The sequence below is a fragment of the Aptenodytes patagonicus genome, chromosome 3 (assembly GCF_965638725.1).
Source record: "Aptenodytes patagonicus chromosome 3, bAptPat1.pri.cur, whole genome shotgun sequence".
Classification (NCBI taxonomy): Eukaryota; Metazoa; Chordata; class Aves; order Sphenisciformes; family Spheniscidae; genus Aptenodytes; species Aptenodytes patagonicus.
Genome location: NC_134951.1, coordinates 38383599 through 38409113, shown reverse-complemented (window position 1 = coordinate 38409113; position 25515 = coordinate 38383599). Strand labels below are relative to the sequence as shown.

At 45.7% G+C, this 25515-nt stretch overlaps 2 protein-coding genes across 2 annotated transcripts in view; one reads left to right on the top strand and one right to left on the bottom strand.

The window, feature by feature from the left end:
- Positions 1-15671, bottom strand: part of MEI4 (meiotic double-stranded break formation protein 4) — a 183620-nt gene extending 167949 nt beyond the window's left edge. The window contains exon 1 of the mRNA XM_076335312.1: positions 15469-15671. Coding sequence (XP_076191427.1) covers positions 15469-15671 — 203 coding nt within the window. The remainder of the gene's footprint in view (positions 1-15468) is intronic.
- Positions 15672-15938: 267 nt separating this feature from the next.
- On the top strand, positions 15939-19323 carry HTR1B (5-hydroxytryptamine receptor 1B). Its single transcript, XM_076333112.1, has 2 exons — positions 15939-17182; positions 18206-19323. The coding sequence occupies exon 1, from the start codon at positions 15980-15982 to the stop codon at positions 17117-17119; it is 1140 nt and encodes a 379-aa protein (XP_076189227.1). The 5' UTR covers positions 15939-15979; the 3' UTR covers positions 17120-17182; positions 18206-19323.
- Positions 19324-25515: the final 6192 nt, after the last annotated feature.

Genomic DNA, 25515 nt, shown 5'->3' with positions numbered 1-25515 from the left:
TGGCTGGATGGCCGGTCCCAAAGAGTTGTGGTGGATGGAGTTAAATCCAGTTAGCAGCTGGTCACAAGTGGTGTTCCCCAGGGCTCAGTATTGGTGCCACTTCTGTTTAATATCTTTATCAATGATCTGGACAAGGGGATCGAGTGCACCCTCAGTAAGTTTGCAGATGACATCAAGCTGGGCGGGAGTGTTGATCTGCTCGAGGGTAGGAAGGCTCTGCAGAGGGACCTGGACAGGCTGGATCGATGGGCCCAGGCCAACTGTATGAAATTCAACAAGGCCAAGTGCTGGGTCCTGCACTTGGGTCCCAACAAGCCCATGCAATGGTACAGGCTTGGGGAAGAGTGGCTGGAAAGCTGCCTGTCGGAAAAGGACCTGGGGGTGTTGGTCAACAGCCAGCCAACAACAGTCAGATGACCCGGCAGTGTGCTCAGGTGGCCAAGAAGGCCAAGAACATCCTGGCTTGTATCAGTGATCGTGCCTCTGTACTCGGCACTGGTGAGGCCGCACTTCGAATACCGTGTTCAGTTTTGGGCCCCTCACTACAAGAAAGACATTGAGGTGCTGGAGCGTGTCCAGAGAAGGGCAACGAAGCTGGTGAAGGGTCTGGAGAGCAAGTCTTCTGAAGAGCGGCTGAGGGAACTGGGGTTGTTTAGCCTGGAGAAAAGGAGGCTGAGGGGAGACCTTATCGCTCTCTACAACTACCTGAAAGGAGGTTGTAGCGAGGTGGGTGTTGGTCTCTTCTCCCAAGTAACAAGCGATAGGATGAGAGGAAATGGCCTCAAGTTGCACCAGGGGAGGTTTAGGTTGGATATTAGGAAGAATTTCTTCACCAAAAGGGTTGTCAGGCATTTGAAGAGGCTGCCCAGGGAAGTGGTTGAGTCACCATCCCTGGAGGTAGTTAAAAGACGTGTAGATGAGGCGCTTAGGGACATGGTTTAGTGGTGGACTTGGCAGTGCCAGGTTAACAGTTGGACTTGATGATCTTAGAGGTTCTTTCCAACCTAAACGATTCTATGATTCTATGATTCCTGGTATAAGAAAAACAAAATGAAACAAAACAAAACACAGTAAGAAATGCCTTTATTTCCATTCACTGTTTTACAAGTAACCATGTTACTATCGGCTAGATAAATCGCAAGTGCTGTGCAGTATGACTTCCTACTTTCGACTGGTCTTACAGGTGTAGTTCTGACTACATAACATCCATGACTGCCATTGCTACATAAAAGTATTACATTAAATAAAAATAAGGCTGGATTTTTCAACTGGCATTGCAAAACCAATGGAGAACAGAATGACAATTGGCAAACAAAACAAAATCTTGAGAATTTGCAGGGTAAAATATCAGGTTTCTATGGTGCACACTAGTGAGGTTCTGCAGTTTTTTTTTCCTTTCCTGTTTAGATCTAGGAAAACCTAATTACAATTCATTAAATGACTCTTCTGGTGTCAACTTAGGTGACAACAAACAAAGAGTATATCCTTTTCCTTAATGAGGACTAAATCTGAATTTTGTAGAGCTGCAGCCACAGCCTACTGCCCATATTTAACATTGGTTTATAAAAAATGTGTCTTTTCAGTTTTCCTTGTTTCCTAATCAATTGCTTCAGCATTCTTTCCCCACAGTGCTTTCAAGATGGATTTGTCTCACCATTTCATTAACACAGTGTTGAACAGCAGCACTTCCTTTTGTAACAAATTAGCATTACTGTAGTGTGCAATATGGGTTTGAATCTCATTTACATTAGGATCCTTTCTATCATTCTGGCAAAAGAGACATTTTTATAGGAAAAATCTAATGTATGCTGCAAATATTTAGTTGCAGAGGCAACTAGGCTAAGGCAGCCTCCCTGGTTTTTGCTGCAGCAGAGAGACGTGTAGCACCAAATCCTCTATTCTGCCCTGGCACAGGCTGTAATGCTTTTAACAGCACTCATCAGTGCAGACCAGGCTCTCTGCAGGTAATGTTGACCCCCAAATTCCTCTTATCAGAAAGAGATTGTGAGTCTTTTATTCTCACTAATGAAGGATCAGACAGGGTGAACAGGTTTGGGATTTTGTTGAGACTCCCATGCCACAAAAATGCATTTTGCACCATACAGTCACGTCACCCATCAGAGAGGTGGTTATCAGAGAGAAGCTGAACTCGAATGGGTTACTACAGGCTAATTTTCAAACTTACCGAAGACTCAAATTTCTGACTTGTCTGCAACAAATGAAGTAATTCCCTATTCTTTACTTCATCGCTCTGATTGTTACAAACCCACTTCTACTGAAGTGGTCAGGTGTCCTTTAAACCCAGTATTAATCTCAAATGACAAACCTCTTCATTTAACATTCCTCATGGCTATTTGAGGAGCAAATAAATATCCTTCTGCTTTTCAGAAAAACGCCTCTGCAATTGAATCTCTTATTAAATTAGTAAGAGCTGTTCTGTCATACAAATACTCTATTAGCATGAAACAAAAGTTAGAAAAGAAGCTACTGAGTGTTCCTGCTAAATGAAAATTCTTATGAAGATCATAGGATCCACAGGGTTTGCCTAGCACAAAAGCAATCTTTATTGAGTTGTACTGGATAACTAATAGGAACAACAATAATAGTAACAGAACTGTAACACTTTGCTTTCATATGCGCTAAGGCAAAACTTTGCCTTGATCAATAACCTAAACAGATTTGCTTCAGTCCATCAATTTTGCCTTCTAGCACATTGTATCCTTCCTTTAACTGCACTCAGATGGGTGAAATGCTGCTGTTTCCTGTTCTCTACTGGGTTGTTCCACATTCCTGGCAATCCCTCACATCTCTTACATCATTAGTCCCATCCCTATTTTCTCTAATTCCCGTGACTTTACAGCAATTTATTCTGAAAGCCAAACAGCACACTGCCAGAATCAGGTCACCCTTATTTTGTTAACACATGGTGCTGGCCAGTGGCACGACAAGGCGGGATCCAAATCCTGCTGGGATTTTAACCCAAATGGTGATTCGCCCCACTCCCACCCATATACAATACTTAAAGTGGCAAGCCTATCACAAGGCCAAAAAAATCTTCATTGCCTTGGTAGCTAAAGCTACCTTTCCAAAATTCGGTCATTACTATTTATTAATCCCTCGCGGCTACGTCCAGAAGTCCTGCTGCATTAATGCAAAGAAACATAGAAATGGTGGCTGGAGAAGGATCCTCTGGCAGTCATTCAGCCTGACCTCCCCTGGGGAGCAGACCTGTGCCAGCACTGGATCAGGTCAGCCTGTGGCTTTGCCTTCCCAACGCAGCAGAGGTAGAGGCAGCTCATCTTTCAAATTGCCCCCTACCTTGCTTCCACTGATCAGTTTATTAAACGGTAGAGTACATCTGCAATTTACTAGTGAACAGCTATGTTATATATGTGTATTTTAAAATAAAATATGCAGCTCTGATTTTATACTGGTTCTGTGTGTTTCTCCTAGAAATAAGACAGCTTGAGAGCTTCGCTATTCTCAATGTAAACTAGAGTTTTCCAAATGTGTTGTAAGAAACTTCCTGACTGCAATTTCCCATTACTTCTTATACTAACCACCATAATCATGAACAATAGATTCTTCCCTTTTTGTGACTGCCTTTCACATATATTTATATATATCACACATACACATATATACATATACATGTATACATATTATATCATATATATAATTCTATTATATATGTATCGATACATATAAAATCTATATATAATGGTATATAGAATCATAGAATCATAGAATAGTTTGGGTTGGAAGGGACCTTTAGAGGTCATCTAGTCCAACCCTCCTGCCGTGGGCAGGGACATCTTCAACTAGACCAGGTTGCTCAGAGCCCCGTCCAACCTGACCTTCAATGTTTCCAGGGATGGGGCATCCACCACCTCTCTGGGCAACCTGTGCCAGTCTGTCACCACCCTCAGCGTAAAAAATTTCTTCCTTATATCTAGTCTGAATCTACCCCCCTTTAGTTTAAAGCCATTTCCCCTTGTCCTGTTGCAACAGGCCCTGCTAAAAAGTTTGCCGCCATCTTTTTTATGTGTATATGATACATATATGATATACATATATCATATATATGTATATCATATATATCTGATATGATATATATCTTTCAGTCTTCTTATACTAACTTCAAGTAATGTAAGGCAAACAACTTAGGAGAATGGTGTAGGAAGAACTAATGAGACCATGAAGTCAAATATCACAAAAAGGAGGAATGGGGATGCAAAGAGTTGAAGACAGCTAGTCTGTTTTACCTATGGAAAGAGGTTAAGAAGGAAGCTTGATTGCAGGCTATTTGATTGCAGGCTACAGAGAACTATATTGGCAGAATTCATTTGATGCCAGATACTTTTTAACTGAACAGACAAAAACATGCAAGGACCAACTGCTGAACATGGAAGTCATCCAAGTTCATGTTAAAAAGAAGATGGATTTTTTTATCAGAGGAAGCAATTTACCAGTTTGAGTAGATTAAAATGGATGTGGGAGAATGAGTTGGGATGGGTCAGCACCTCTTTCTTGTGTCCCTGAGGATTTGTCTGCTTTTCTTCCAGTTATCTCAGCTGGGCTGATAAAATATATTGCCTGTCTCCCTCCTCCGTGGCCTGATTCTCACTCCAGTCACAAACTCTTGAGTCAGAGTAGGGTTGGTGAAATTGTGTGGCCTGTGGTTATGGTAGAAACCCCTAATACTCTTTGGGTCTTTAAAAATCTATTACTTGACCATGGGTTGCAAGAAGCCTCAAACGAGTAGATGTATTTCCCCAACTTTTATATTGTTTCTGTATATAGACAACTCCTATTTCTCAGAACAGATTGTAGATACACTCAGTCTGCCATTCTGTTATATCATCCCGCTACGTTAGCATTATATTGCTTTTCCCAGAGCTCTTTGCCACTATGATTGTTCACTTCTCAACAAATTACATTTAATGCTTACTTTATTAATATTGTCTGCATCAATCTCTGAATATTTTATAATCAAGAGAAGGATTCCCTCCTTGAAGAATCATGTTTACTTACTCTTTTGATTTCTGCTATATAGTTATGACAACATTTAGCTATGGTGACCTTCGTATTACCAGAGTGAAGGAACTTACATCCCTAGCAGCCCCTCTACTCTCTCACCTTTGATCATGGATAAATAGGGGAGGATGATATTGTAGGAGTACCTAACCATTTTCTTTCTCCAGTGTATGAATTATGGTTATGGATAACTGTTAGATGTGTTGGTCAAGGACTTTGTCTTTATCCAAACCTCTTCAAGCATAATTTCCACTAGCCTAGTTATGTATGACCTTCAGTATTAGTCCTTTTTTTTTTTTCCACATTAGCTACATCAGTTCCTAACAATCTCATCCCACGTCGTGCCAAGTTCAGTCTGACTCCAGCCTAAAAAAATTGTCTGTCAAGATATTGCCATTATCTCAAACTTTTTTCTGCTTGCAATAGGCGGATGCTCAAATTCTTTAACAAGTTTCAAATATTCAAAAAATGCTATCCAGTATGTAAGTAGTGCAGGTGGAATTTAACTGCAAATGTACATAGTTATGTTACTTAAATGATAGCGAGGTTTGGTCCTTATTCTGCTAAAATTGGTTTTTGATCCCTGAGATCGTTTGCTGTTCATTTTCTATACTTTCACATTCCTGGCTTTCAGAGTAACCCACACAAACTTTTCCTACAGGGATACATCCATTTGCAAATCACCTCCATCTGAATATTGTGTAATTTAGTGATGCAAAGACTTAAATTATCTAAAACAGTTGAATAAATATCCTCAAATTCCTCTATTGCTTTCCTTGCATCTGGCTGTGACCACCAAGTGTTCTTTAAATTACAGAGGGTAAAATTGTGCCCTTTAAGCTTCAAATATATAAAAATGTAGAAACTTCACCAAAAGAGCCCTACAACCATTTCATCCAGTCCTCCATTTTCAAGGTCACATTAAGCATGACTATGATTAGACATCCAAGTAATTAGTTTCTTCTTTTCTCTGGTTTTGTGTCTTTGATAAATCTCATAGGTAATTCAATGGAAACTGCTGACACATCAATGAAAGTCAAAGGGGTTGAAAAACAGCAGTCTGACCCTTGTAAATGAAAGCAGAATTGGGTCCAGAAAAAGGAGTGAAGTACCAAGAACACAGCAGGTGATTTTAAAGTATGCTTAAAATCTCCAAAACAAGCTTAAAAGACTCCCTCCATGAAGGAAAGGAGGATATCCTTAAACATGTTCTAATAATTTTCATGTAACAAATCCAAGAAAGGGAGCACACACGATCATCAGCTCCCAGGTATATCTCTCCTGATACTGTTTCAGCCAGACAATATCAGGCTGTCAACATCTGACTGACCCATGTTTCACTGCTCCTCAGAGGACGATGTCTCAGAGAACTTTGCCTACTTAATGGCAATCAAAATGGCAAAGACTGAACAATGCTACCAAAACACTGGTTTTTGAAAAGATTTTACTAAAATCTTACAGCTCTCTTTGAGAACATGAAACTAAAAACTCTTTTTGCAGGAACTGACAAACTGTCCCTGATGTAGGAAGTGAGCACTGATGAGATCTTACCAGATTCATATTGAATCAAGTAGAAAAGCAACCTGCATTACTGGATTTGCCACCACTGATCCAAAGGCCATTGATAGGCCAGCACAGTAGAAGACAAGAGTAAATTAACATCTAATGTTACATATAGTACTCAGCCAGTAAGAAAGTCTGCCTAGCTGAGACAAAGAACATATCCCTAATGAAAGAGATTTCCTAGAATAAATGCCAGTATTTGCACCCCAGCCAAAGGAGAGAGGAAGAGGCCTGGAAGGTAACTGAGGTTAGAGATCCTGTCTGCCATGCCCAGGTGCCTAAAGTTGTATTTTAAGTGTATCCATTTTAGGCAGAGGTTAGGCAGGATCACTTAGGATGAAACCCCCAGTTCTTATAATCAAACTTTAAGTGGGAAGTTCTCATCTGGGGAGACTTTGGAGAACTTGATCTCTTAGGACAGATAAGGAGCAGATGTAGAAGGGAAGGGGTAATCATGCTCTCTGCTTCCCAAACCCCCAGTCTTTGGGAACATCTTTTCTAGCAGGTTTGGGGTTGTTTTTTTTTTCCCTTTTTATGTCTACAGCTCAGAATTCAGAGCTGCAATAGAAGCGAACAATCGGGTGCACATTACATTTTAATAGTCTGCTCTTTTGCTTTCTCTTATTTCTGGCTAGTTGCATAAGGGAAGTAAGGGACAGTTCTTCTTATCTTTTCCAAATAGCAAAACATTCCAGTTTTCCTCAAACAGAAAATGAGAAATTTTTACATTTTGTAGGTTCTGGCTGATCTTATTTTGAACTCTCTGCTGCACTGATCATGCCAGTTTATGTGGATCAGTCATACCAGTCATTTGTTGCTAAGGGTATGCCTTGTATCGTTCCTGGATCACTGGCAGTGATTTGTGAACTGCACAGAAGAAAAACAACAAAAGAGATGTTGTTAATAGTTACTATTGATATAAAAGTAGTTTATAGCAAGCCACTCAAAGCCCAGGATCAGGACCCTCAAAGCTATTTTCAAGGCTCTGCAAGCACTTAGAGCACATCGGTAGTCTCTGTTCTAAAGAATTGCAGTCTAAGATTAGCGCTAGCAGAGGCACACAGGTGGGAGAACATTGGCAAACAAAATACTACCAGGAAGAATAATAGGTAGCAGTCATAGCTTAATCAACAGCCTGACTCTTGTCAAGTGTGTTTTGTAGGCATCACAGCAAAGGAGGATTTTTAGGTAAGATAATGAGGATATCTGTGCCTATTATAGGAAGCTTCTCTCAAGCCTGGGAAGGCATGAAGATGTCTGATTGAAATCAAATAAGACTCTGAGAGGGGCCAGCATCAGAGGCTAGTGGGTGGCAGTAATTGACCTGAGTATGTGATGAGAAGCGGGTAAACTACCAGAGGCTTTGAAAGTCATGTAAAGAAAATTTGCTTGTTAGTGGGGTATTAGTGGAGGAGTGAGGGAAGGGAAGGGATGCACAAAGAAGAGATGAAGAGAGGAGTCATGGCCACAACAGCAGGCTATGGAAATGTGTGGAAATGTAGCATTTGGGTATGTATAGTGAAACTTCCAAGGCTAGAAAAAAGTAACTGAAACATGAGAGAAACCAGCTGGTAGTTTTAGCTACTAAACATCCCTAGCTCCACTCTTAAGCAGAGGCAGCTTGGGCAGTGACATAACTTCACCTGAGGTTTTTCCAGCATCTTACATGGGGCTTAGGGTTTTGGAGTGTAGAAATCCCCCATGATTTAGTGCTCTGTTTTAAACATGAGAGAGACTGTGAGTCTTGGAGGGATATGCAAGGATGTTCTCTCTCCTCCTTCCCAGTGACAGGAGTGTAAGGGGGGGGGAACAGAAGGTCGGGTCCCATGTGGAGGTGTGCCCAGCTGCAGGAGCACGAAGTGGAGGAGGCAGCTTGGAAGTGAGGGGGAAAAAGTTCATGACTAGGATGAAAAGTCACGAACTAAGGGGATGTGGGGACAGACCTGGGCCAAGTCCAAAGAATGTTCGAGCGTGATGAGAAAGCCATGGAAAACCCAGAGAGAGTTGCAGGTTGCTTTTTTGTTTTTGTTTTTGTTTTTTTTTTTAAATAATAGATGCATATTTTTCTTGTACTTGGTAAGAAGAAGACTGCTTGGGTTTGAAAGTCTTGCCTTGCTCTTAAAGAGGTGAACTGTACACTCAATGTGCCTTTGCAGACCTCCTGGAGTGTAGAGACAGGACTATGAGGAGAGTAAGCATCAGGGAAGGGATGTTACAAGATCTTCCCAAGGAAGGAAAGGGAAACCCATGAAACTCACAACTGAAATATAAAAGCTACAAAATAAAATTGTCTGATTCTGCTTCCACAAACACAGACATGATCTTGCAAATGAGGATAAGTCCATGTCTCAATTTTTTAACATCCATTAACATTTTTAAGGCTAAACCCAGAAGCAAGTTTTTTTTAAGATCAGCTCAAAACCTCTATCTGGGCATGTTCTACCTGAGACCTGGATCCTTTAAGACTGACTTCTTCCTGTAATGAAAAACAAAACATACCTTTCTAAATAGAAATCACATCTATGTTTTACAGTTAAGTATTCCCTTCCCCAATAAACACACATATACACTAGACATGAAGAAATGCAGTTTTACAGGCTTCTATGAGACCTGTCAGTTAAACAATTTTTGGATAATGAAAAGATTGGAAAATAATAACAGGCCACATCTTTCAATGGCATTGGCTACAGCTTCCTTAAATCATTGGGTCGATGCTGATCCAGGCTGCTGATCTGGCTCTGTAGTTTTACTTGGTTACTTTTCTCAAAGTCAGATGAGATACAGTTCTGCTTCCAGCCAGGGGGACGTACCGCTGGCTCGTATTTGGCAGAAGCTTGAAGTGACACGATTTCATTTATCTACCTCTTTTGAGCCTTTTGCTTCTCAGAGTCTTTGTTTTCTTCCTCAAAGAAAGAGCTACACATAGAGCAGTGGTAATATTGATGGCCTTTGCTGGCTGGATTATTCTTTGGTAGAGTGGATTTAACACTTTGCAGCATCTAGACCAACAGTTTCATAACAGCCTCACTCCAAGACTAGATTATGTTGGATTTAATTGGTTTATGCAAACTCTCACTTGTCACCAGAATGAGATCTTCAGCTGTGTTCTACCTTGCAAAGTGCTGCTGAGAGTAACTGCACGTATCCCAGATCCCTCAAAGGGCCTCCTGACCTTGCAAAGCTCTGTCATTTGGACGATGCCATAGCCATTTGCTACTGCTTTAGTCTTCCTGCCCTACTCTGCTGACGAAAGTAGGCCTACAAGATCTTTGTGGCCTTCAAAATTTCTTCCTTTCCTGAATTTCAGCATGTTGTAAGTGTCTCTCTCTAAGCCTCTTGCTAAGCAGAATGGACAACTAAATTTTGCAATTAAGTCTCATACTGCAGAAGAAACTGTCAACTAGTAAACACTGACATCCTAAAAGGACTCAAATTAATGGATAATGCGTTTTGTTAAATTAGCAGCCCAAATCTGCATGCCAGCAAAAGCTCCTAGCTTCTGATTACCTCTGGGAACAAAGAAGAGTAGAGCATGCTTATAAATAGTGGCAGTGGGCTTAGCATATGTTACCTTCTTTCCTAGATAAATATTAATTAGTCATGCAGAAGAACCAGATCCTTAGTAGGAAGAAATCTTTGTAGCTCCCCTTAAATCAATGTTGGCATGCTGATTTCACAAGAAAAAGAGTTGATTCTTAATTTTCAGCAATTTTACTTCTTTGCTGTGATTCACTGCATTGCACAAGTTTCCACCAAGCTTTCTGCATTAGTAGCTTGTTGCTTTAAAATGTGTGCAGACTTTTTTTTTTAAACACAGAATTCAATGTTTCATTTCTGAAAACTTGATATTTGGGACCTGTTTGAAAGCAGCCCTGGATCCTGAAAGGAAACCCTTACAGTTTTCAACCTCTAAAGCAGAAAGAAAGATCTGAACATACTGAAGTGGGCCAAAGCTTTAAACCTGATATAGGTCCGTATCTGAAAGTGGAGGATTTATCTTCTGCCAGATCTGAGCACAGAACATGAGACTTTTTTCATTTGAATCCCTACAGAGTTTAAACGCAGGGTCCTTTGGCTTCATGCTGAACAGGTGCTCTTCTCTTTTTTTTTCCTTACGTGACAGGCAGGAGTTAAAGGTTATGCCCTCGACTTTCAGTCATAGTAGACAGCTGTACCTTTATGTTGTACTGTCATGGCTATTTCCTACAGTTCATTCCCCAATGGATCTGCATGTATTTCATCGCAGACAGATCCTGTTGGGTTAAAACCCCTTCAGGTGTACAACTGGAGACAGCCTGAACTATAGGGATGATTATTCAGCCTGACTCTCTGGTAGCAAAACAGGCATTTGCACTGATTTTAGTGTGAATTAGAGGCTCCAGCAGCCTCAGATGGAAACCACAATAACGAGGAGGCAACAGCCCTTTACACACAAGCAGTCATTTCTTCTGCTTTGTAACGAAGCAGGAGAATAATGGGCAGCATGGAAGGAGAGAAGATGTGGCAGGATTGAAGCAGTTTCCTGTGGAGCATCTGCAGGAACATCATTAAAAAGCAAACCCCTCGTAGATGAATGAGGAACAGTCATCAACCTCAACTGCTGCCTCCATGAACTGAAACGTGTCAGGATGGGTGCAGTGTCTGGAGATGAAATGGTAGAGACAGTGTAAGGGAGGACTGGAGTTTCTTTTTGCTTGACCTCAGTTGCTTATTTAAAGAGTAACTGAATACTCTTCAGAGGATATTTGAGTGCATTTTTCAGCAACTGTGCTCTGACCAGTATGAAGAATAAGGAGATAACTCGATCTGGCTTTATTCCTCTGGGTCGAGAAACTCGGTGTATATCTGTGCCTGTTGAGCCCATGTGCTTGTTTCTTTTTCTGGGTCCTTAGAGTCAAAATCAAAAACAGGCCCAGCTGTTCCTTATAATTAAATTTCAGTCATTCAAGCTGGGTGTTTTTATTTTGACTAGTGACTTAAAAGTGTTGGCATTTAAATGGCCTCAGCTATATTTCAAAGTTAACATTGAGAAACTTCACACATGTATTAGCATTATTTGTCTGTTGGCAAACTCAACAAAATACCACTGCGTTGATTTACATAGTGAAGGTTATCTTTGCTAACAGAAGGACTCAGAATTTCATTATTTAAAATATGAGGATGAATCTCATCGCAGTGCAGGAGGCTACAGATGGCATTACACACAACTTGCCACCTGAGTCAAGGGCAGAGGTGAAGTTTATATTGCGCACTGAGCCCTGCGTTCAAATATACCTTAAAGATCCAAACCCCAAAACCCAAACAACAATATCTGCGGCCAGCACAGATCTGACTGTTGGATGAGGAGACTTCTTTTCTGGCACTTAGATTAGTTTCTATGTGTCTGTCTTCTCGCTCTAATTTATTTATAAGTCATTGATGACATTTATGCCATACATGGGCAGTTTGTGATGCAATAAAGCAGTAATAGGCTCAGTTTTCATTGCGGTTTCTGTATTTGGGTATTTTAGTACATCAAAATCTGGATATAAGAAGTATTAACAGTCTTACACCAGCAGAAAGAAATTAATTTTATGCCTGCCTCTGCACAGAAGCCAAAAGCTTCAGGAAATGGGATCTCTTCCCATAAGCATCTTTTCAGATTCAGTTAGGAGAGGTGAAGGTAAACAATGAAATGCAGTCTTCAGAGTGACAGCACAGCAGTGAGATATGATCGTTCATGTGATAATACATATGATTCACAATATGTTTCTGACTGGCACAGTACTTATTGATGATATAGGTAGAACCTAGTTCCTGCTTTCATCAAGCCTTGTCCCGTGGGAGCCCAGCCGTGGCATGGAGCTGTGTGCAGCCTGGCTGGGCAGAGAGGAAGAGTAACTTTTGAAAGTCTGAGTACCTCTTGCTCTGACACAAATCCTGGGAACCAGCACACACAGCCTAAAGAAAGCAGCAGCTCCAGTGTCTTCTGCATGTCCCACCAGCAGTGATGTACAGCGCCAGGTCCATGACATGGAGCAGCATAGGAAGCTGGCTTTACGTTCTTGCTGCAGCTACATGCCTAACCCAAGACTGAAGTCCCAGAGAGAAGCATGGAGAATGCTTACTGAACCTGCCCAGGAGAACCAGGTGATCCTTGTGAGAAGTCAGGTGAAGTCACCACAGCTAGACCTGGCATGGCCTGGGTGAATGTTTTCCTGACTACTGGCAGCAGTACTACATAACTGAGTAAGAAACGAGCACAGCAGAAGAAAACAAACAAGGGAGAAGAAAAGCATCTTCTTGCCAAGACAAAGAGGGAAGCAATGAATGATGATTACTGATGAATAATACCCAGAATTAATGGAGAAGGGCAACAGCAAAAGCTGTGCACAGAACACAAACATTTTGTAATGAGGGTAAACAGTGACATTAGTAGGGTGGCCAGACCTCATCGCCTATTCACATAGTACTTGTCTGCATTACAGGACATGGCTGATGGCAGTGGCTAGGGCTAGAACATTACCTTTGAAGGCTCTATAATTTCATCAGAAGAGCCTTTCCAGAAGAGGAAAGCTGTTCCAAAGCTGAATGAAGGGACTAGGTTTTGCTCTTGTTATTATTGGTGTTTTAAATTTAAATCAGTCTCAGATACGTAGCCCTATTTGGGAAGAATGTTGAGCTATGGAGGCTTGAGGGCAGCTGCCAACTTAAGCACAACTAAATTCAGCCAGAACTGTCAAGCAGAAGTGGAAGCAATAGCACACTGTATTAGAAACCAGGATTATAAAATCTCTGCCCATCAAAGAGACCAGAAGAATATAGATAGCTCTATATTATTATTTTTAATGCAGTAAAGCCTAGAGGCTCCAACCAATTACCAGGCTCCACTGAGCACAAGGAGGCACCACAAAATAAAAACATGGAAACAGACCAAACCCTATCACAAGTCCATTTGGGAAAACAGAAAGGCTTATTGACATTTTGTCTTCCTATCAGTTTGGTGAATGTAGGCAAACCTTGACTACCACACTTTGATTAATCCAAGGCAATCCTCTCCCTAGCTCACTTCTTGAGAGAGCCTAACTAAAGAGCGGATTTGGGACTTATTTTACAAAATTTCAAGCACTGTCACTACTTTTTGATCTCAGGGGACCTGTGGGTGCTTAGCGCATCCCAAGATCAGGGCACCTTGCCCAGTACTGAAATAGGTAGGGAAAGGGTCATCCCTGCAGGGCTCTGGCTTTCCCACACTGCTGTGCAGCCCTGGCTCTCCCTCGGTTCAATGCTTCTCTTCCTAGAGTTTCCTCACCCCTCTGGGCCAGGATGGATCCTCTCCAGCCTCCTCTTGCTGTCCTTCCTTGACCTGCATCCTCTCAGGTGTGCCAGTCCCTCTTGCTCAAGGATTATCAATGGGGTGCTGAGGTTTTTCACTCTGCCCATAAGCTCGATGTCCCAGGCAGAACAATGCAGTGCCTATCCCTGCGTGATGCTGAGCATGGCCCAGGAAGGACAGGGTCACAGGGGAACAGTTTGCCTTCCCACCACAGAGGAAAACAGCCAGCAGGAGACATCTGAGAAGGGAGCGCTGAGAGTTTGCAGGGAACTTAGGCAGGTAGCAGCATTTGCAGGTATGCACAAACATGCCTGCAGACTTAAGCCCGTGCCTCCTCTTTACTGGGTTTATCGTGGCATCTTTGGGAGATTTACTCGAGGGCTGGAGCACAGACATTTCACTGAGCTTGGAATTACCCTGACCTAGCAAAAAGCAAGCTCGCACCTCCCTCTGTGTGCAAAACTTTCCTGCGGTGGCAGAGAACAAACGCCGGCAGGAGCTGCAGGACCTGGACAAATGTGTGCTCCTGGTGCACCTCTTGCTCCTCGCCCCCCCGAGCACTGAAGGATCCTGCAGGGCACGTCAGGGCTGTTCAATCACGAATGTGCGTTTCCAAACACACCAGAAGAAAAAGGAAAAAAGAAAAGAAAAAAAGGGTAAGAAAGCCTGAGCCCAGGAGGCGCTGGACTGCTAAAAGTTTAAGTGGAAAGCAGGCGATGTGCCCCGGTGGGACGTGCAGCCCCCGCAGCAGTGGGACCCGCCGCGCTGCGGTGCAGAGACCCTCGCCCGCCGGGCAGGGCGGGCGGACCCGAGCTACCTGCCCGCTCCGGCTGCGCCCCTGTCCCGCACCGTCCTGCTCGCCCTTCCCCTTCCCCGCACGCCCAGCTCCGGCACCGAGCGGCACCTACAACGCCGGCGTCGGACGGGGCGGCGGGGCACCACCCCCGCGCGGCCAGCGGGCTCCGTGGGGAGCCAGGCATCGCCCAGCCCCGCGGCGCAGCGGGCACGGTGCAAGAAGGGATGGGGCCAGGCGAAGGGCCAGGGGGGACCCGCATTCCCCAGCGCCGTGGCACCCCCCGTCGGGCTGCGGGAGGGGAGCTGCTCCCCAGCCGCGCTGCCGAGGGGCTGGGGCGGGGGCGAGCCCGGGCTCCTCCCGACGCTTGCGGGGGCAGGGGCGGGGGGACGGCGGTAGGGCGGTGAGCGGGGCCGGGGCGGTGCGCGGCGCCGGGGCGGGCCGGGCCCCCCCGGTCGGACGGCGGGTAGGTGCGGGAGGGAGGGCCGAGGGAGGCGGCGGCTCCTCCTCCGCGGGCAGGCGGGCAGCCCGCCCGGGAGCGGCACCGGTTGCTCGGTGCCGGCGGAGCCGCGCCGCACCGCCCGCTATATAAGGGGCGGCGGCTGCTCGCCGCTCCCTCACACCGGCCCCTGCCCGCGGCTGCCGGCGCTGGGCCGAGGCCGAGCCCCGACAGCATGGCCCGCGGCGGGGCGCCATGGGAGGTGGCCTCCCCCCCCGCCTCCCGCGGACCCTCCTCTTTCTTCTCCTGCTCCTCCCGCACCCGCGGCGGCGAACTTGCTGCGGCGAGCTGCGTGTGAGGGCAGGGTCCGGCGGGGCGGCTCCGCTGCCCTCGCAGCCCCCGCCGCCGCGCCGTCGCGTCCGCGGCCCGGGGGGCGAGGCCGCCGCCCGCGGGCATGCGGCGCCGCCGCTACCGCTGCGCCCGTCGAGACGCGGTGCGGAGCCGCGGGCGGCGGGGCTGCGCATAGGGGCGGCCGGGGCGGGAGCCCCATGCCCGGGGCTCGCCGCGCTCCGCGGGGAGGCGGCGGGGCGATGAGCTGGCGGGGCGAGCGGGCACGCCTGGCCCCCGGTTTGCCCTGCTCCCTCGACCGCCGGGAGTGAGGTTCCAGGAGCCCGCTCGGCGCTCCCGGAAGGGCGGGCGGGAGGTGGTGCCGGCGCGGGGATGCTGCAGCCCTCCCCCGGCGCCGACGGGGTCCTGCCGGGGTAGCGGCCCCGCCGTGCCGTGCCGTGCCGCGCCGAGCCCCGCCGTCTGCGGGGGCGGCGGCCGCGAAGGGATGGAGCCGGCCGGCCCCTGCCAGGCGCCGCTGCTCCCCGCCAACGACTCTTACCACGGCCGAAACTGCAGCGCCGAGGAAGGGATCTACCAAGATGCCACCCCCCTCTCCGGGAAGATCGTGCTCGCCGTCGTCCTGGCGCTCGTCACGCTGGCCACGGTGCTCTCCAACGCCTTTGTCATCGCCACGGTCTACCAGACGAGGAAACTCCACACGCCGGCCAACTATCTCATCGCCTCGCTGGCCGTCACCGACCTCCTTGTCTCCATCCTCGTCATGCCCATCAGCACCATGTACACTGTGACCGGCAAGTGGACGCTGGGCCAGATCGTCTGCGATATCTGGCTGTCCTCGGACATCACCTGTTGCACGGCGTCCATCCTGCACCTCTGTGTCATCGCCCTGGACCGCTACTGGGCGATCACCGACGCCGTCGAGTACTCCACGAAACGGACTCCCAAGCGGGCAGCGGGCATGATCGCTCTGGTGTGGGTCTTCTCCATCTGCATCTCCATGCCCCCTTTGTTTTGGCGGCAGGCGAAGGCCGAGGAAGTCTCTCACTGTGTGGTGAACACGGACCACGTCCTCTACACTGTGTACTCCACAGTGGGAGCCTTCTACTTCCCCACTCTGCTGCTGATAGCCCTCTACGGGAGGATCTACGTGGAAGCCAGATCGCGGATTTTGAAGCAGACGCCAAAGAAAGCAGGTAAAAGACTAACGCGGGCTCAGTTAATCACAGACTCCCCGGGGTCGTCCTCCTCCGTCACGTCCATAAACTCCAAGGCCCCCGAGGGATCCAGCGAAACGGGCTCTCCCGTGTACATGAACCAGGTGAAGGTGAAGGTCTCGGATGCCCTGCTGGAGAAAAAGAAGCTCACGGCCGCTAGAGAGCGGAAGGCTACAAAGACTTTAGGGATTATTTTAGGAGCTTTCATCGTCTGTTGGCTGCCCTTTTTCATCATCAGCCTGGTGTTGCCTATTTGCAAGGACGCTTGCTGGTTCCACGTGGCCATCTTTGACTTTTTCACGTGGCTTGGATATCTCAACTCCCTCATCAACCCCATCATCTATACTATGTCTAACGAAGACTTCAAACAAGCTTTCCACAAACTCATACGTTTCCGATGCACAAGCTGAAAATTTTGAATGCGATGTGTTCTCCGGGGCTGCCCCCATGCACGCCCGTGCCCGACGCCACAGGTAGGTGCGGCTCCCCGCGCCCCCGCCACGGCGGGCGGCGATGCTCGGGGCGGGAAGGCCCGGGGGGCAGGGGGGGGATCGGGAATGGGGGGAGGAGGTGCGACCCCACAAATAGCTTTTCCATCCCGTCTCGGGGAGGACCGGCTGCTTTCTAGCCCGTTCGGAGGGGTGGGGGCGAGCCCCGCGGGCGGGAGGCGGGAGCGCCGTGCGAGGCTCCCTGCGAGCCGAGCCGAGCCGCGCCGTGGGTTGGGACGGCACGGCACGGCACGGCACGGCACTCCCCTGGCTGGTGTTCAGCCCCTTGGCAAGTGGCGGCGAGCAGCGGCGGTGCTGCACGCTCCTGACATTTCACAGTGTGTGTGTCGTCGTCCCCGGCTCGCAGGGAGTGACTCACGGCAATCTGCTCTTCATTCCACCTATTAAACCAATATGCCGCCATTTCGTATGCTAAATGCCCGCGTTTAGACCGATTAGTGCTAAACGGCACTTGCTTTCCAACCCGGCTGCCGAGCTCCCCGGGGAGCGCCGGGCCGGGCCGGGGCAGGGCAGACCCCCCCCCTCCGCGGCGGCGTTCTCCGGTGCCGCCTCCCGGCCCCCGCCGGCAGCTGGAGGCATCCGGGGATGCAACCCCCTTGGCAGGGAGTCGGATGCAGCCCCGGGGCCAGCGTCGGGCTGTTTTTTTTTTTTTTTTTGGAAAGGAAGGAAGGAAGGACAGGCCCCAGAGTAAGGCTGCTTGTAAAGTTCAGCCTACTTTCTGGCCTCCTTACGGCTCCGGCTGCTCCTGCTGAGAGTGGAGCCGGCTGGGAGCAGGCATCCTGAAAGGAAAGCTGCCTTTTAGCCACCGTGAAAGGCTCGGCACCTTTATGTTTCTCTTCACACGCGGAAAAGCTGTGCCTTTCTGCGCCTCTGACAAAAGTGGCTGCCAGCTAATAGCTAAACTCAGCACCACGTTCTGCAGAATACACACTTGCCTTTATTGTGATACCTTAATAATTCTGCCAATCTTTTGCTTTTTGTCTGCAGAATCAAGTTGCTATTGTAAAGACCCACTGCTTGAAACTTCCCCAAGCCCAGTTGCCAGACTCATGATGCTGCAAAAACGTCAATACATACTGCCAGCAAACTGCTCAGCTCTGCATTTCAGTGTAATGACTCTGGCAGAGAAGCTGTTCCAATAGTCACGCAGATCAGTTGCAAAAAAAGAGGGCAGCCTCGAATCAAGGTCTATAATTCATCTGGACTGAAGAAAAAGTTTGAGAGTAAACTCCATTTATTTTGCAGGCTTAACTTCTTAATTTGTTCTCCGGCTGGTTGTAGGGGTGTGCACAAGGGCACAGTTGTCTCTGTCTGTGTTGGTAGCATAGTTGTACTTCTGCACACCTGTAATTTCTTTCTTTCAGTGGAAAGAGTTGCTCCCTTCACTTAGGAGGCCAAGAGGAGAAAAAAAGCAGCATTTAAAATAGGAGCATCGCAGTAAATTCTGTAAATGACTCCTTCAGCTGAACATCCATGAGAAGTGACAGTGTGCAAAAGTTATATTTGTATTTCAAAACAATAGTAAATGCAAATGCTGTAGAAACAAGAGTTGTAGACCTGTTCAACTGCACTGCATATCTATAGTCTGTCCTCATAGTTGCCTTTATAAAGTAAATACTTCTTGTTTCTACTCTATAACTCAAGAGCAGAAAACAAGAAGTCCAATGACCTTTTCCATAAACCAGCTGGGAATAGAAGTAGCAGTTTGATGTTGTAACCATGTTTTCCATTTTGTGTCAGCTGCACACCCTTACCGCATGAACCATTGCGAAATTTAGAATTCTCTAAGTAATTACATTATTTAGTGTATTTTGTAAAGAAGTGAAGCAGTTTGCTCTTTCAGAAGAGCTATATCACCTGCAAAATAAATACCTGTGAATCATGAATTAACTGATGTTAGTGAAATTACTCTCCTACCTACTTCCCCCTTTTTCTTTTTTTCTTTTTTTGTTTTCTGATCAGACCTTAAGACAGGTCTACGCATATTCAGCAAAGTTAGAGTTACAGGATATGGTCCACCCGCTGTGATAGAACTGCATTGATTGTTCCTCCTATGTGTAAATGAAAATGAGCATAAACAATAAAATGCTTTACTGTGTTCTCAAGAGTGGTAGCAATTGTGTGACTGAAAGGAGTATTTATGGGTTTACCTGGTTTCTCAATATTGACTTTTTAGGTAACGCTGATTTGATGAGTCACTCAAGAAAGCAGTTGATGAAGGTTGAAATTGCAAGCTTCGATCAGTGGTCAGATTTGTAACAGGCAGCTTTGCTTTCATCCTAACCAGTACTGTTAGGTATAATTCTTACTATTTCCATATAATCCCAGATTAAATTTTTAGGTGTTTTTTAACAGATATTTTTCTTACTCCATTAAAAGCAAAACTTATTTTAGCACTTGGTAGACACTGTAATCAATGTCCTTTTAAAACTGTAGGTATGTATTATAGATGGGGGCTGTTACAAAGACTGGAAAAATCTTACATGATTTATCTACCTGTTATTCTTCAGAGAGTCATTCAAGTAATAAGGATTTATTTACCTAATTGAATAGTAAAGAAAGAACCTGACCCTCTGTGCCTCTGAAACTTCCATTAACTGTAAAGAGGAAGATGTGGTCATGGGCAGGAAAGAAGTCTGCAAGATACAAATTAAAGTAGTGGAAAATAAACATTTTCAGTAATTTGAAGAAATCCAGAAGACTTGCTGCAAAATTGCATACCTCTAAAAAAGCGAATACTATAGTATGCTTCTAGAAAGTGCCCTCTTAAATTATTAAAGACAAATGTGATTAGAGGAATTTTCTAAACCACTATCTTACTTGATTTGATTCCTTTTAAATTTTTTTTGCAAACATGGGGTGAAAAAAAGCAAGGAAGATAGCATCAAACAATGCTTAACCTATTCTCATTTGTCATTTTCCAATCTTGTAGAATGAATTTTGTTTACCCCAAATTCTCAGTGAAATCACTAGGCTTCTTATATGTGTAAAAAATGGAAAATGAGACTGGAAAATTAGTATTTTCAGCATTTCCACAGAGAGTTGAGTCTTCTGTCAGTATTACAAAGTTACGTGACTTGGAGAGCATGAGGTTCAGGAGTTGGACTTTCCTGGTCCTCACACAGCTGGAGTATACCTTCATCTTTGGCAACTGGCAGCAAATGCTCCCGGCTCCCTCTTGTGATGTGAGGATTTTGCTGAGAAGCGGTGAAACTACTTCATCAAATTATCCTTCCAAGTTTATGCCGTGGCTCTGAACTTTCCGCACAAACAATCATTTCAGATAACCATGCTCACTGTTGGGAAGACAGTTGGTGTGAAAGCTGCCCTGAGTGACTTGGGGCCAGAGGAGAGGAAGCTACCTGCTGAGATACCTGCTAGTTGAAGGCCTTGCACTATCTGAGCAGCCTCATCTAGTTCAGAAAACCATTCCTGCAGGGAGATAGGTAGAACACACACCTGTTCGCAGTGAGAGAGAAGAAATGTAGGGCAAACATCGCTCAGTGCCGGAAAATATAAATACGTAGAACACATTCCAAGATTCACGTAGTGTGTTTTAGGACAGAAAGGGTGGCCCATGTGAGCTTCACTTCTTTGTGGCTGGCAGAGTATGTCCCGGTTGAACCTAGGTTTTAAAAGATGTTAGGGTTCAGGGATGTGGCGGTAAAGTTTTGACTCCGGAGAGGTCTGAGGATGTTGTCCTCCTGCCTCTCCACTCCCTTGCTGTGCCTGGTCACTTGCGCTCTGCCTCTGGAAGGGTGGAGCATCTGAAATTTTCAGTAGGAGAGGCTGTCCTTTCTGTCCACCCCATGCCTATACTCCCATGGAAGGGGCTCAGGGGACCCTGCCTTTTGGTGTTATTTTGTCATGAGACCCTCTTCATGACCCTGCAGGTAAACTCCAAAGGTGCTTAAGCCCATGCTGTTTCAGTCTTCCATTATAGAAGCAGCATGCCTTCCTCATATCTATTTATTTGTTGCATTGGGTTCAAACATTGTCAAATGATGTTGTTGAGACAAATCTCTGGTGGGCACTGAGCTGTGAAGTTGATCACACATTTGCAAACCCCATGCTTCCTACATTTCGTGGTAAGGGATATGTGCATGATAGTGCTGCTGACTGCCAGCGCTGTGAGACATGACTGTACAAGAGTAGCTGCAGTTGTCAGAGCAGCTGTTTGCAGACCTATAGCTGTACTATTTTTCTAGTATTTCTCATTTCTTTCTTACGAGGCATTTCTCTTCCCGTTAATAAAACACAGTCACAGAATATAGAAATTGAGAGGGGAAATCCCTTGCAATGAACCGTCATGCAGCCGTGCAGCAGCCTACAAAGTTCTACCTCTTCTGCATGCGTAAGAAAAAGAAAATGCCTTGACTAATGTGCCAAGGCTCCATGGGACAAAAGGAATTTCAACTAATTCTCTGGACATTTATACCATATTCACTGCCACAGTGTTTGAGGAAGTTGGCCTGGCCTTCAGCCTCCAGCAGGGCCATGTGGAGTAGGGATGACCATTAATACTCCATTTGGAGCTGCCAATTTCCACGCTCCTCTGCCCCTGCCTGCAAAAAACCTACCTGCCTTCCATTAGCAGAGCACTCCCATGGCTTTCTGACTCACAGTTGCTGCTCCCATGCTCTCTTGGTCAGAAAGGCCTGGATATTGTCAGAAGCAAGCACTTTCACCTGAAAATCCAGATCAGTCTGAAGCTATTCTTTCAGGGAATAAAGTGAGAAAAAACAAGTAGTAGTAACATTGGAGAACAAGCATTGTGACTTGCAGCAGCAAATAAGGTTGAGCAGCAATGGTGGCTGAGGGCAATTCTGTATGCAAATTGTGAAATCCCATTCAAATTGAAATGTAGCAGAGATTGAAGAACAGGTTTCTCCACCAAAAAGAGCCTGTAGCAAAGAGGGCAAGGAAGTAATCCAAAATCTCCAAGCCTTGACCTGGGTACAAGGAAAAAAACCCAGGGTTACTACTGGGTCTCAGGACCCCAGCAGACAGGTGAGCAAACAGTTTCAGAGAGGAGAACCACACCCAGAGACATGTAGGAAACATACAGGTGTATGTTTATTCAATAAAGTAGATGCTAACTTCTTTTTGTGTGTTGGGAACCTTTTTGTCTTTAGGGGAACCACACATATTTGAGATATATCCTTAAAAACCTGTCTACATCAGGACAGAAAGGTTTGTGGTTCGTATTAAGAGGTTTTTTACCTATTCCAACAATTAATACCTAAACCGAAACACAGATGCAGTTTAAGTGAACTCTCCTACAGCAGTGAGTCTGGCTGATAATAATGAGCATGAAATATTTAAGCCCAGAATGATCATATAGAAAAGCAAGCAGAAAATGAAGCTTTTTAATCAATCACGTATTAAGCTTGAAAGATGTAATATAACAGGCAACTCAAGAGGTAAGGTGAAGACGAGATCCACAGGATATCAAATTTACAATATAGAGATCAAAATCTCTTACTGAGTCATTTTCAAGAGCTGGAGAAAGAAAATCTTTGCTGTTCTTCTCAGAGATCAAACTCCTTGCAGTCATCTTTATAAAGGAACAAGACTTTTTTATTGTCTTTATGCAAATAATACTTTGAAGGCTACAAAACAGACAGAGTTCATGGCTGCAGGGCTTTCGCTGAGTAATCATATGTTCTGTCTTTTAGGCTGAATGGTCGTAGAAAAATAAGAAAGACAGGAACGGGGATGATTATGTAAAATAACCCTTTTTCGGCATTTCTTTCCTTATATGGAACCAAGGCAAAAACTAGAATAACAGGAAAAAACAAGATCTGGAAAATTTAGGCATCAATGAGGTTACATTAGATTTCAGGAACATGTTTAGGGTAGAATGGGGCAAAAATATAAATATATTTCCAGAATTCAGAGACGTGGAAATTAAATTAGAAGTTTCCTTCCATCCAGATACCTCAGGGGTCCCACTATCCTAATATTAGTTTCATAATACTATTTCTAAAAATCTTGATATTCCCAGATATGTTCAAATTAACATTTGTTAATACATTCATACCTGCTTTTGTATTAAGTCACACACTTCCCAAGCTCATTCACTCTTTTTCCTATAGATTTCAGATTTCAATTACTTTGTGCTCTTTCCTACCCGCACACTGTGTTTAGAACATGAATCTCATTTGGACCCAGCCCTCTAAAATCCAGTCCCTGAAATGATGCAAAACATTGTTTTCAAAAGGAATATTAGGATCAGTACACTTAGGAGAATTAGTGCAAAAGCAGGCAAGGTTCCTGTTTCCTATCTACAGGAGAAAGCTGTCCTTCCCTGAACTCGGTTCCTAGAAAAATCTACTGTAGGTTTGAAGGACACAGATATGACACAAGCTGGACCATAAACCAGTGCAGACATACAAAACAGCCAGGTGTTTGGGCAGCAGAAGGAAAGCATCATGCTAAGCTTGTACTGGGATGGGTCTCTCTGACCCACAAGGGACATACCAAAACTCTGCATTTAGTTGAGTCCAGAAAGATTCAAAGGATCCGTCAGGGAGCAAAGGGCAAGGAGAGCTTCAGGAATAGTTTATAGGTAAGATATGGTGAAGGAACCCACATTCCTCGGGAGTCCCATGGGCTCTTTCTCCCCTGGGGCTGGGTGGCCCTGGCTCAGGGCAGCTCCAACACAGGAGCCACGTGGTCGTGGATCTGGCTGCTGGGAGGACTGCGTTAGGGGAGCCGAATCCAGTAGCCTGGTAGAAGTGAGGCTGCACAGCTCCATGCCCCAGGTCCAACCAGTACCGAGGCTGAGCATGTATTCCCAGGTACACGCGTACACATGTGCAACATGTATATACACATTGCCAGCCGGACAGATCAACACAGACAGATACACTCTGTGCTCACACCAACACAAACAGCACCAGTGGCCTCATATCACTCACCTGTCTGGCTAATCAGGACGGAAGTCCACTAGTAAGAAAATATATATATATACACACACACACACACATATGTACAAGGTGGATCCCTCCAGCAGCAGGGCTCAGACACTGGATCCCAGTGTCCACAGTTGTTTGCATCTGGACATATGAGCCCCCAGTGCTGTAGCCCCACTGCAGCTGCTGGTACAGACCATCACGCACACAGACAGACACGCACGCACACATGCATGCACATACACCCATTAAGGATGCCACAGTAGCTTGCTCACACACACACACACACACACACACAGACACACATGCACGCTTGGCTCTCAAGGCACTTCACCCACTCTCTGGCTACTCTGGCTTGATCTTTGCGAGTGATCACACACTCACTCATGCTTGTCTCTCCAGTTTTTGCACCACAGACACGCAGCCCCTCCCACCCATGATCCCACTGCAATTACTGGCTCTTAGGCGTCCAGCTGCACACATGCACAAAAAATAGAGACCCTCACCCAGGAAAAGAGTTAGAAGCAGAGTTTAATAAAAGACATGACAGACTGCACTAATCAGGCACAGAGTATGGCCAGGCAACCATACCAACCAGACCTTGTTTACACAGAGCCAGCCCCTTTTATCCCTTTATCGCTCCGTCATGCCATTTGTTCCTATACTTGTTCCTCCCCAAACGACCACGAGCCCTCCCTTTCCCCACCTTTGGTTCCTCCACTACACATACCACTGTAAGTCTTATGCTATCCCCAAATGCTCTTCCCTGGCATCTCATAATGCGTCCCATACCCCTAGGTAGTAATTTCCCCCAGTCCGAAAGGTGCTCATGTTGACTCATCATGATGGGTTTCATGCCTGGACACAGGGGCTGAAGCTCCCCTGGGACAACTCTGGGAAGGACCCAGACAGGCTGTACCTTCCTCTGAGTCCTTAATTTGTGTCCCCCAGAACGACCTGCCATTGTGCCCCTGTGCTCTTCTGGGCTGGTGGAGATGGGCCTTTGAAGGCCCTTTGCCCTCTCCATGATGTGTCTGGGAGGAGCTGAGGGAGGATATTATTTGGCTTCTCCCACCTGCCATTGTCTCTGTGCTCCTTTGTAGGAATGCAGATGAGCTTTTTAACATGTAACCTAACATTTTATCTCTTTCAGGAAAAAATGAGAAGGGAAATAGCTGCAGCCACTGTTCCAGATGTCAGAAGATTAAATGTCTAATATAGGTTGAACTAATTAGAATGTCAGAAACTACCTACCAAAATATAGCAAGAGCGTAAAAAAAATCTGTTGTGCATGCAGAATGAATGTATAAACACCATAGGCAAAGCGTGATTATTTAGATGGCCACTAAGCAATTTTCAACAGCTCACAAACGAGTATTT

Coding starts and splice junctions, on each gene's coding strand:
- HTR1B (XM_076333112.1), top strand. CDS start 15,980: ATGGAGCCGGCCGGCCCCTGCCAGGCGCCGCTGCTCCCCGCCAACGAC.